General features: G+C 43.9%; 1 protein-coding gene across 2 annotated transcripts in view; it reads left to right on the forward strand.

Moving 5' to 3' along the window:
* Positions 1 to 13,168, forward strand: part of SLC22A23 (solute carrier family 22 member 23) — a 109,223-nt gene that overhangs the window by 67,869 nt on the left and 28,186 nt on the right. For both annotated transcript variants that reach the window (XM_018914590.3, XM_050970542.1), the window contains exons 4-5: positions 5,986 to 6,154; positions 11,593 to 11,720. In XM_018914590.3, coding sequence (XP_018770135.3) covers positions 5,986 to 6,154; positions 11,593 to 11,720 — 297 coding nt within the window. The remainder of the gene's footprint in view (positions 1 to 5,985; positions 6,155 to 11,592; positions 11,721 to 13,168) is intronic.

The raw sequence follows: 13,168 nt of genomic DNA on the forward strand, positions 1-13,168 counted from the left end.
GCTATTGCAACCGAGTTAATGAAGGTTGAGTAAACACCCTGCATTGAATCTAACCTGGCTCTGTGCTTGTGGTCCAAACCCTCACCTGTGGGTAGCTACAGACTGTCTGCAGCTCAGAGGAGAGCTCCTCCTAAAATACCCTGACACAGCTGGGCAGTACCAGGCCTGGAATAGGGATGGTGTGTTACTCATTTGTGCCTTACAGGAGCAAGTCAGGCATGTGGAAAGTAAAGAAGGGGAAGGCTGCACCTTGTTTTTCAGTTGGATTTTGCATGAGAGGTGTAGCTATATTTACTTTCTTCATGCTATGCTTCTCTGTGAGGCTCCACAATGCACCTAAAGGGTATTTTGCCTGGCATCAGTTTTGGACTGTCCTGGTCTTTGTATATCAAATGGTCACCTGAATCAGTTTTGATAAGAAAAAATTGTGTTCTGATTAGGTATTTCCCTATCAAGATAGCTCCATGCAGTAGATCCAGGCAGTCTATTGAGGTCAGAAATTCAGTGTGCTGCTGCACATCTGGTGAGGTGTCGTGCTGGCTGCCTGCCCTGGTGCCAGCCTGACGGCTCCGTCAGCTTAGCTCATGTCAGTGCTCAGGGACTGCCTTGACACATATTAAATGTGTTAATTAAATGGTGGGCTAGCATCTGTTCAAAAGAACTCTCACCAAATTGATGATGTGTAGAAAAGTGCCTTGGAAGGAGCACCTGTGTCAGTTCACAGGTGTATTTTAGAATAACTTCTGTCTTGATGTGCTATTAAGGGAAAATAATACTATTACTTAGCCATTGGAGGTTCAGTCTATTACTGTTCCCTTTTCGTGGCTGTGGATTGGATTTCTCCAGAGAGGAAATTAGATTTTTCCTTCCCTTTCATTCTGTCTCTGTCCTGTGCTTACATCAATTGGTGGTTGTCTGTGCACTGCAGTGTGTGTGATAACCTTTACTTCCACAAGTTCATTTACTCTTCCCTAATAAACTGTGTTTACACGTGATACTTCTTTCCTTCTGGTGACAGCAAAGGCAATCAAGATGATGTGCTCCTTGTCTAAATTCATGCAGGAGTGAGTGTTGGCTTAGCCTGGGCCATTTCAGGCAGGACTGAATCAGAAGTGTGCTAACTGGGAGATGGAGGTGTACATAGCCCGTGGGTAGGGCTTGCAGCTCTTAGAAGTTTGTGTCTAGTAACCAAGGGGAAATTTGTGTATATAAGCAGATATGCTGGATTTTATTTTCCTGTCCCCCTAGCAGCCAGCTGCAAACTTGTCTGGGAGTTATTGATAGTTTTTGCTGCAATTTTATCTGGCCAGCTAGCCAAAAGCTAGCTTTGGGGGGGAGCATGTTATTCTAGGAGAATCCAGTGAGACTATTTGTTTACAGCAGAGGGCAAATCCCACAGAGAGTGTTGGAGGAAGACAAGGTCCCAGAGGTTTGAGAGAGCTTGGTGGGAATTAGGAAACACAGCAGCAGCAGGGACAGGGTCACCTCCCAGCAGTCTTCAAGATCACTGTGACGGAGGTGGCAGAGCTCATCATGCCAAAAGGGTGACCTCAGGGAGCATGGAGGTGGTGGGACGTGCTGGAGGTGCTGAACAGCTTGGGAAACTAAATACTCTTCGAGGTTTTTTTCTTTCCTTTTGTGCTCTGATGAAAAGCAGAGCCCAAATGCAAAATTCTTTCTCAAGGTCACATCCTGTGCTTGACTTTTGGCTGAGCAGAGCAACTGCTGGGGCTGAAACAAACACTGGGAATTTCTGGTGTCCCACATTTTACACCTAAAGCTATGTTGCCAGAGAATCTTTCTCAAATTATGAGTGGTTTTTTTTTCCTGAGTCTCATTTTTTTCCTCCCTTTTGAAGAAGAGGAACATCTCAGAGGAGTGCTAAGATGGAAGGAATTAAGCGTATTGGGTGTGCAGTAATATGGGGGAAACTGACAGAAACTGGGGGACTTTGGTTTTTTTTTTTATATACAATGTGCAACTGTGAGTGTGAATCTAGGATCAGACTGTCACTGTCTCCTTGGGGATTTTTTTCAGTGTGGATGCCATTGGCCAGCAGGTGCTTTGTCTTGGTCCTTTTCTCCAAGGGATACTCCTACATAATTACTGTCTTGGTGCCTTACAGATGGAAACTGTGCAGGGAGAGAACCCTGGAAAGGCACAAAAAGCTGCTGCCTTGTGGTTTCAGATGGAGCTAAAACTTGGGCTGCAGAACAAGAATTGCTTTGTGTTTTGGGTCTGGGGATGGGAGACTGAATGCTAGAGAGTTGTTTAAGCAGTGCAATGTAGCCTCTTTTTCCTCTTGATATGCTATTTGCAAATGACTTAACTTCTTTATTTTTTTTTAAATAGAAGTATTTGCCTTTCATCCTTGAGCAAATATTCTGAGAATAAATGTCAGCCTTCTAAGAAAAAACAAGAGGGTTTCTGAAATCTGAAACAGATTGTTACCAGTGTGCAAGTGCAAGATCAAGTGAGAAAGGACAGGATGTGGATCTTAGTCCCTCCATGGCAGTGACAGCTTGCCTGGTGGGATTTGGAGGAGGTGTGCTGTGCAGGGCCATGCTCTGTGGCTACATGAGCTGATGGTAACACAGTAATGCTGCAGTTCTTCCCGGTGTCCTGTCTTTGTGTTCACTGACTGCCTCTTCCACAGCTGCAGGTGGAGAGGATGGAAGAGAAAAACCAATGGGAAAGGGGAGAGGACAACATTTCAGATGCCAGGCTGTAGCATAGTCACATTTCCCATCTTCTTTTCAGAAGAGGTTGCCTGAAAAACTGCTGTAAAGGATACCAGCCCAGTTTGTCCATCCCAGGGCCAGAGAAGCTGTTAGCAAAGACATTTTGCCCTTTCTGATGTAAAGTCCTTGTACCTTTTGACACCAGTGCCTGCTCCATTTGTGTGGTTAAGCTGTTGTCTGACCTGTGGTTTTACCATGCCTCTCTGCTGATGTCCAGGACAGTGGGGCTGAGCCCCAGGGTGCTGCAGAGCTTCTTCAGTAGCTCCTTCACTCACACCCCAGCAAACCTTGTGCTTGTGGGCATAGCACATCTGGCCCCAGGAAATCCACATTTCCCAGCCAGAGGAGCAGGATGCTGTGCCTGTCTCATGTGTTCAGTGCCTGTGCCTGGGATGGCTGTGAGGCCCAGGTCTGGATCACACCAGCTGCCCTCAGGCTGGGAGCAGTTTTGCCTTAGGGGGTGTCTGGGTCCACCTTGTTTGTCCACTGTTGCTGAGTGCCTATTGACTGCAACAGAGCCTGTCCCACGTGTCCTGGGCATGCCTGATCTCTATGCCCAAGTGCTGCAGGACAGCTCTGCATGCAGGTTTCAACTTGCCCATACAATCACTTGCCTGGCCCTTAAGGATATTAGGTCTCTGAGTCGGATGTGCTGCTCTGAATGAGCTGCACAGAGTAGGAATGCTGGGCAAGGAAGGAAAATCCTTTACATGCATGTCTCCTGGCCCACACAAAGTTTTCCAAGTAAAACAAAGGGATGTATCGGGGAGTTTTTGGTATTGATGATAATTTCCATGATTAGTGTTTAGGATGAGGGTTTGCTCCATGCCCCACAAAGTAATTGAGGTGAAAGCTTTCATTGATTCAGGGAGCTGGAGCTTGCTTGCTGGATTTGCCATGGATGGGTAAAGCTGATCTCAGTCTTGGAGTGATTTGATCTGAGTTGGTGTTTTTGCCATGTGAACTGGGTGGAAATGTCTGCAGCCACCGAGGGCTCGTGCCTGGGTGCATCCATGCCCCAGTGTGAGCATCAGCCGGGTGCATTTCCTGCTGCTGGGGCAAGGCTGCTGCCAAGGGTGGCTTTGCTGCAGAGCTGGGGAAGGGTTGACTGATAGATGCTTGCTAAAAACTGCAGTGCTGAATCTTTTATCATATAAAATTGAAGCCAGATATGTTGGAAAGTCAGTAGGCTGTCCTAATATGTAAAGCATTCCAACAGGGATGTGGTATTTCATATGCTGCTGGTGTTGCTTGAAAGTCACACTCATACAGCTAGAGCAGGGATTATTTTCCTGTCATCTCCAGCTTTTTTAGAGGAAAGGGCAGAAACTGATCATATGCATGTGATAATCCAGAGAAGAAAATAGATGCTAAACAATCTCTGAAGCTATTTCCTTTCTATACAATGAATAACTGCTGCATGCAGAGTTTTCTACTGTGCACCAGTGACTTAATAAAATATACTTTTATTATTTGGTCACTGCTTCCTGACTTTATATAGAAGTTGATATCTCGGTTATTTTTATTTCTACCTGATACTAACCTGAGCAATGCAATTGAAATGCTAAAGCCTTACATATCTAATGCAGACTTCCTGTTTCTATGGCAACAAAACTCGACCTTGTACTTAATGAAGGAATATTGGAGTGTGAGTAACTGTTACTTTAAGGTTTAGAAAAACAAACAGAAGTACTTTATATTTGGAGATTAGAGAAATAAAACGGAAATGACCTCTTTGCATAGAACAACAAAAATTTCCTAGGCTTGGGATAGTTCATTAGTAAGAATGAAACCATATTAATGTCATAAGGAGCTCTGTGTTTTAATCTTTTTTACCAAATTAAAATGTAAAAGCCTTTTATAGCATGTGAGAGTCTTTGAGAGCTTTTTCTCCCCTTTTTGTTTCCAAATCTGCTGTGTTTGTGGTTAGGCTAATGAAAATTTAGGCTGCATGACAACAGATACAGTTTCCTTTTTTATTGGCAAAAATCCATTGGTAGTTTTTGTATTGTCTGAAAAGAAAGGGAACAAAATGTGTGGTGTTTAATCCTACATTTGATCTACAAGCTAGTTCTTGGTCAGTTAGTTTAAATCTGTGTTACAGTGATAAATGCAAACTGCAGGTTAGAGAGCGAATGAAGGAGAAACTGTCATCTCTTCCTATTTTCTTAGAGCTTTTCAGTTAAAATTTTAATAACCATTAAATTCTAATTTAAAGCCACCATAGGAAACACCCCATAGAAAAGCGACGATGCTGACAGACAACATATCACGAATGTTTACGGGCCCCTTTCTGTATCAGCATTCCGATAAGTGCTACACAGCATTTGTGGCAGGTTTATTGAGCTAAAGTATTAGTCTGTGCAAGTGAATGTGGGCAAATGGGAAATATGATATAGAGGCTTCCATTACAATCTTACTGGTGAAAAAATTTCCATGAGCCAGTCCCATTTTTGTGTTTCTTCCATGACTTTTTAAAATGTTGTTGTTAGACTGTGATTCTGACAAATTCATCTTCTGACTGAATAAAGTTAACCAGAATTCAGGGTTTAAGGAAACATTTGATCTAGTGAGCTGAGTTTTATCCTCTCACTTGTCACAAGACAGCTGAGGCAGCCAAAGATACCAGTGATGGTGGTAAAGCGCCCCACAGCAAAGGGAAGGATGGAGGGCAGGATAAGACAGATGGGAGGTTGGCCTGTTTGAACATTGAAGATAAGCTATTGGGAAAAGCAAACCCAGAAACAACACACTCAGCAAAATCCAGCTTGGAATTGGCTGAGTCAGAGCATATTAAGCTGTGGGCAGGTGGCATCCCATTTGAGCTGGGTGCCTGAATCCTGCTGAGAGCTGTGCTCTTCCATCTCCCAGCAAACTGTTTGGAAAGGCAGGTGGTGAGAAGCATGAAAAGCCATGACCCAAGATCTTTGGCTTGTGTTTGACCATACATTCCCTTTTAAAAATAAACACCTTATTGTTAAGTCAAATGCTTCTCTAGGCAGAGACTGGAGGAAATCTGGCAGCGAGGTTGCAGCAGGTATATGGAAGTTGCAATGTTTGCAGCACAGACAGCTGCTAATGGGCTTCTCTAGAGCCTAAATATGGAAGGAAGTGAAACCTATTGGATTCTACATAGCTTTGACCAAAGCTCCTGTCGGACATGACCTCCCTGAAAGTTTCCTAGAGATGCTCTGGGCATGTCTTTGCTGTTGGGGGCTGATTGCCTGTGTACTCTGTGTTTCAGGGATAGAGCTCTGTCCTCCCGGGCACCGGTTCATGATCACCATGGTGGCGAGCTTCATCGAGATGGCGGGGCAGTTCCTCATGCCCGGGCTAGCTGCCCTCTGCAGGGACTGGCAGGTCCTCCAGGCAGTCATCATCTGTCCCTTCCTGCTGATGCTCTTTTACTGGGTGTAAGTATTTCTTCCTCCTGCCAACGAGCTCCTGGTGTTGGACTGGGGAGATGCCCCGCTGTCAGGAAGTGTGTGCGCTTCACAATACATATTCCTTTCCCTTTGTTCTTCCATTCACCTTGTGCAAAGCTTGACTTTGAAATAAGAAATAACAACTTTATAATCTGCTGTAGCATGCACATGTGCTACCCCCTGCAACACGGTGGGCACTTGGGAGACAGCCCCCTATCACTGAGGTAAAGTTGTACTTTGTTACTATTCTGGCTGTCACGTCCCCTTTAAGGACAAAAATAGTTCTTGAGAGGATGCATCCCAGCCTGGCTGTTCTCAGATTGTGACTGCATGGCTATATTTTCCCTTAATACCTATGTTGTGATTCTGGACTGACACTGCTGGTTTCTTTGATCCAAGAAAAGTTACAAATAGCATCTGTCAGGCTTGGAACAAGCACACTGGGGTGTTTTGCATGTGTGAGGTAGTCAGCCCTGAACTAGACTTGATTTTGCCCAAATTAGCACATGCTATGCTGAAGTCTGGGTGGCTGATCTGTGCCAGGCATCAGCTTGGGATTGCTCCTACAACGAATTCTCCACTCCCAGTCGGTCCCACTCCTCTGTACCTGTGGCACTGTGGTGTTGGTACAGCTGTCTGAGAGAAGTAGGATGGCTTTCACCTTGGGAACAGTGCCAGGTCCATCTCCACTATGACTTTATAAACATTCCAAAAAATCTTTCTTTGTTGCTCTGTCTTAATAGTGACACGCAGTGGCGGCATGAGACAACAGAGGCTTATGAGAGTAGTGTTGTACAAAACCATAACAATAGGAACACTCACAAGTCTAAAATATTTCATTATTGTACACTGAGAAAAATGATGGAAAAGGCCACCACCCTGCACAGGACCAAGATGGTTACCCACCATGGCTGCTGCTAGTTGTAATGCCTGGCAAGGTGCAACATTGAAAAACTTGTTGCACAGTGTAACAGTTATGTTTTTGTATTAACTTCTTACAGAGCCCTCCTGTGTTGATGGTGGTAACCCTCAGCGGGGATTTCACTGCTTATTCCCAAGGTAGACATGCCTCAGCATGGGCAAAATGTGCACTCAGGAGAGTTAAAAGTCCCTTGAAAATAATGACAGCAGGGGTGGAGGGGTTACCCCTGTATTCCAACATATAACATTTAAAAAACCTCATCTTGACAGTGTTCATCTTGATGAATAATGAAGAGTGTTTTTATTAACCTGTGATGCTGTTCTTCTCTCCCTTACCTGCTGTTTGCTATACACATGCTGGTCTGCTCCAAAGCTTCATGTGGTAATGCCTGCCAGCTGAAATGCCTGATGTCCACCACTGGATAAAACACAATATCAAACAGAATATTTACAGATATTTGTGTCCAAAAGGATGGTACAGTAGCTTGGAGATGCCTAATGAGCATGGGGGATGGCATGGAGAACAGGCATCCCTCATCAGTCTTCTGGAGGCCCCACATTTTTCAGGTGGCTTTGACAGGGTCTCACATGTTCCTGTTGAGAGGTCATTCCTGAGTGACATTGAAATGATAGGAAATGCTAAAAATTATGCTGTAGTCTGCATAATTTTGCTGTAGTCTGCATAATAAAGAACTCTGTGGCTTTTTAGCTGGACAGGGCAGGCAAACCAAGCAAATAAGTCCCCCTTATATACTTATATTATCCACTGGCTATTACCACTACTTCTCAAGCATAGCAGCTTGAGAAGTAGTGGTAATAGCCAGTGGATCAGGATTTGTGTTGCCCAGGGTTTTTGCATTTGCAGAAAGGAACCTTGGTTGGGATGACTCTTTAATTATATTGTCAGTACAGTATGTACTTTTCTCTTAGGCTTTTTGCTTCCATCTGTTGCATATTCTCTGGGAAGTGTTACCATTTTATTACCTCTTTCTTTCCTTCCCAATGGAACGTGGACCCGCAGCGGGTGTTACAGATAAAGGAGGAAAACTCATTGGTAATAAAAGAAGAACTGGAAAACTGCACTGCTTGCTAATTCCCTATCGTGTACCCAAAGCAGTGAGTCAACAGATGCTGCAAATAGCCCCTGCACTGCCTCCTCCTTCCTCTGTGCTCTCTCTACTTAGATCTCCTGCTGTGACAGCGCTGTTTGCACCTCAGGGCTAGAGCTTAACCCTCTTCCCACCTATGGCTTTGCTCTTCTGTCGGCCACACGCACATGGCAGGCTATACAGACCCCAGGAGGTGCATGGCTGAGTGGATTGGGAAGCTGGGTATGGATGGGGGGAAAAGGGAGAGGCAGCAGGTTTGTCTAGGAGCAATGGGCAGATGGGCTTGGATACAAAAGTATGGAGCAGATCCCCCTACTGGGCTCTTAGGTCATTCTGGAAGGGCAGAAAGGCACCCATGTAAGTCAGACATGGGCACAGGGGTTTGTGACAGGTGTATAAAGATAATTTAATAGAAGTTAGATTCCTTTCAAGTGTGTGCATGTATTAGAGCCATATTTAGTTATATAGACCTTATTTCTTCTCCCTTGAAAAAAGGAAGCTCCAGACAGGATGATGCCATGAAGGTCAGTAAAGGCATCAATAACTTGAAATAAACTCCTGCTTCATTCTAACCAAAACCGAAGAAATGGAACGAGGTGGCTGGTTCTTTTCTGGTGCTTTTAGATAGGATTTACTTGCACCAAGACACTGGGTGGACCCCTAATTTACAATGCATTGCAGCCTTTCCATGGGCATCCATTTTCCATCCATCTGCACAGAATCACAGTTCTCCTTCCAGCTACATGTGGTACCGTCCTGGTCTTTATCTAGGATTCTTCTCTCCTCCTAGGATTTCTCAAACTTAAGATCTTTTTTCCCCAGTGTGCCTTCCAGTCACCCTCCTCTCCTCTCCCAGGCAGCAACAGCTGTGGAACTGGAGATGAAAGTTTAACCAACCCCACCCCCTGTTCTTTCCTTGACTGTGAAAGGATGGCCCTTTCCTTCCTGATAGAGGAGGTGGCAGACTATCAGCCAGCTGTGTAAGGAAAATACTGAAAACCAAAGGTCAGCAGGAAGGAGTGCCTGCATTTGCTGTGGCTCACCAGGGACAAACTCTCTGCACACCTTGGAGCAGGAACACTGAGGGAGCTTGGTGTGCTGCTCTAAGGGAGACAGGAAACAAAGGATGGAGTGGCACAGAGGGGTTGTGGTCATGCTTTGTTTAAAGCAATGGAGCTGATGGGAACTGTAAGCCAAAGGAATGACCCAAAAGATGAGCAAAAGCTGAGCTTTGTGACATTAGCTCAAAAATATCTATTGCTTTTCACACCCCCCCATATGCTAATGACTAAAGTCACCCAAATTCCAAACTAAACATGAAATGACATCACCTTTAACTTCACCTTTTCACTTCCCTCAAAAAAAACCCAAAACATTATAAATGTAGCTTAATTGAGGAAGGAGATCAGAGGAGGCTTCACCCTTGTAGCCTGGGACCATAGATGGGCTATTCCTATCTCCTCTCTCACCACCTGTTGTGTAAGACTCGAACACACAACAATACTGAGTGCTTCTTCAGGAAATTCAAAAAGCAAGCTTGTGTTTGTGATCATACTTTTAGTGCTACTCAGTCATCTCACAATTTAATGCATTTGTCAGTGTCTATATTATTCATACTGTGTTATCGATGTGTACTTCCACAGACAGTGCATTTATCACCAGCAACCCAAAACCTGCATTCCTGTTGCTCAATAAGTGACACTTTTGCATCTGGCCATGAGATTTATTGAACCTGACCAGACTTCTACTCTGGCCATGAAAGTCCATTGGGTGCAACCAGACTTAGTGTGTCACACTGTTTGAGAGTTTGTGACCATGGGAGTTCTCATTGAATGTGACTGGACTGATGACCAGGAGTCAAGGCAGCCCATGGATTTTTAAGTGTCCCTAAGGAACCTCTCACTGCTCACACTGAGTGATGGAGAACCTAAAAGATGCTAGGCTTCAGCACTTCCAGTCTGAGAAACCTGCAGGACCTAGAAGATAGGAGACATGTTTGTCCCTGTTCTGTGATGCCCACCCTCGTGGCTCCTTTCCTTTCCCTACGTGTGAGTGGTCATCACAGGAATTTTTGTTTGGAACCTGTGAGCAGACTGCTGTTCAAACAAAAATCTAAGTTTTAGATTTTTTTAGAAAATCTAAAACTTACAGGCTGGTGGCTGAGGCTGTACCCTCACCAGGGCCAAGCATGCAGAGATTTTGCATTCAAAAAATTCTTAGTGCTTAAAAAAAAATGCTTTTTCTTTACAAGACTTTCTGCTGGAAGATGTGCCAAATCATCTGTGCAGTGCGAGGGGTAGTAAATAAGCTGTCAGGCTAAATGGCTGTCATGATAGTTGTTATATATTTTTATTGGCTGATATAATTTAGATTGCAGCCTTCTTGATTTCTCTCCTTTTTACATCTTCTTCCAAAAATACTTTCTCTGTCTCAGTTGGAGGCTTTGCTAAGGTGTCTTCCAAATTGTATCAGCCCTCAGAGATAGTATGATAATGGTGCAATTGGCTGCTTAGAAGGACAAGAACTGGGCAGGATCTGCAGCAAAGATCAGTGCTTTGTGAAGGAAATTTGAGGGTTTATTATGTATTTGAAGTTAAAAATAGTTGTTAAATTTGGTTTTACTATGGTCTTTTGGAAGAATAGTAAAAATGTGGTCTTAACATGAAAAAAAACAGTGAGATCTGAAAGTTTTCATGTCTGTATAAGTATGGGAGGTTTTGGAGGTTTGTTCTAAGAGCTATGTGTTTCTTTTGTATTAAAATAAACTCATTTGGAAATAAAGGGAGAGTGACCAGTTAAGCTCATTGACCTGGTTAATATCAACACTTGTAAGAAACAATTGGATGGAAAATGGACTTTTTTAACTGTATGCATATACATGTTTTTAAGGCAACTAACAAAATCTTATCTTCAGTCAGGAAAGCTTATCATCCTAAGCAGTAATTCTTCTCTTTCATCTGTCTTTAAAAGAGAACCCAAATTACTTCTGTCAGCTGCTTTCTTTCTTTGGTCTGAACTACCACGTGTGAACTGCTCATCTCATTCACTCCCTTTTTGGCATCAAATGGCAATTGCAGACAGCACTGCCTCTTCCTCTCATTTCTTTCAAGTTATATTAATGGACAGAGCACCCATAATATGACATAAAATTCCAATGTGCTGTATTTCCATGTGATAGGATACTTGCTCTATGATTTGTGAATCAGGGTGAAAGAAAATATCATAAATTTGCACATTCTGAATCTGTTTTCTGTCTTTTTTGTTTCATAAGTTATTGTTCTGTATTTTGAAATCATTACGTAGCTTCTGAGTGGTTAAATGAGCAGCTAAAACTCTACCAGTTCGTCCTCTGACAGAAAACTGGAAGCAGCCCTAACCTGTTTTCCCTCTTTAAAGTATTTTCCCAGAGTCTCTTCGGTGGTTGATGGCTACACAGCAGTTTGAGGCATCCAAGGAACTGATCCTTCAGTTCACGCACAAGAACAGGATGAGCACAGAAAGCGACATCAAAGGAGTGGTGCCCGGTGAGTTGGACGGACAACTGCAAATCCCCCAGCTCTTCTCCAAAGGCTGCACGTGGCATCACTGCCCAGAATTAAATTATCCATTTATTGCCTGTAAATCATCTCATTCATTCATTCATTCATTCATTCATTCATTCATTCTGCTCTTGAAAACCCATTCCAAACTCCAGCACTGTGTTAAAAACTACATGGCCTGTTGAACAGTCCTAGTAATTACAGTCTTGTCTTGCAGTGCCGTGTGTCTTTAGAGACATCTCTTGAAGAATTTTACCCTGGCTACAAGAGTGCGCCTTCAGCTCTGTGTGCCTCTGGAAACTCTGTTTTGAGGAAGCTGCTTGCTGGGATCCTGCCCATCACCCAACACTTACTCTGTTGGTTTGGAGAAGCAGCAGCACTCAAATCCCCTATTCTAAAGTGCCAGCCTCATGGGAAACTTAAACCACATTAGAGTTTCTCTTTAAAGCTTTGCTCCAGGAGCTGTTTTGCTTTCCTCTCCTGCATCATCTGACTGATGCTGCTTTAGGGATGGAGGGTTGCTGCAAGTGACAGTAGTAGGGTGCAGTTTTTGCTTGAGAGTCTGAAGTATCAATTCCTTGGTTTACTGATGCTTTTAGAAAGAGCTGGCTCCCCTGTCACCAGAATTGTCATTGAAAAAGCCAAGATCCTGTCTTGCAGATTGCTGTGCAGAAGAGACTCTGCATGTGTGTATGTGTGTTTGTCTAATGACAACAAAGGCAAAGAGCTTCTGGATCTTTATCTCCCCAGTGCACCTCCCAGATTTGGTTCAGATTCCCCTTTTTCTTCTCACAGGCTTGGTTCTGACCATAAACACCCATTTTGCACTGTCATTTGCAATCTGTATCAGACTTGTCAGAAAATGGTGGAAACATTTCCCCTGCTTTTTCAACACTACCTGCTCTGACCCCAGGGGCTGCAGGGGAACCTCTGCCAGTAGCTCTGCCAGGGGGTAGAAGTGATATTTCTGTATTTGCCTGATCGTTGTTGAAGGTCTCTGGGGTGACTGTAGTGCCTGTCAGTCAGTGTTAAAGTTGTCAGTCAGCCCTGGAATAGGCTTAATCCAGATAGAAAACTGTCACCATTAACATCAGTGCCTAATGAATAAATCAATCTCCATCAGTGAGGGATGGAAAGCCCAGTTCAGTGTCTCTGGAACACATCCCAGGTCACTGGTGTGATACCACAACACCGGTGTTAATTAGCTGGCTTGCATGTAATTGTGTATCTGGGGTTACAGTTCCTGCAGTTCTGCATCACACAACATGGCTTTGCAGTGTAAATGCCATTTTTCTGGTAAAGTTTTGAAAAGCATTAGGGGTGTGAGAGCTGTCATTAACCTGTTGATATCCCCCCACTTCATTTTTGCAGGTCTTCCTCAGAATAAATTATGGATCTTGAGAAGTGATGGGTCCTGAGCCAACAATTGGCCT

This window comes from Serinus canaria, chromosome 2 (assembly GCF_022539315.1).
Source record: "Serinus canaria isolate serCan28SL12 chromosome 2, serCan2020, whole genome shotgun sequence".
Lineage (NCBI taxonomy): Eukaryota > Metazoa > Chordata > Aves > Passeriformes > Fringillidae > Serinus > Serinus canaria.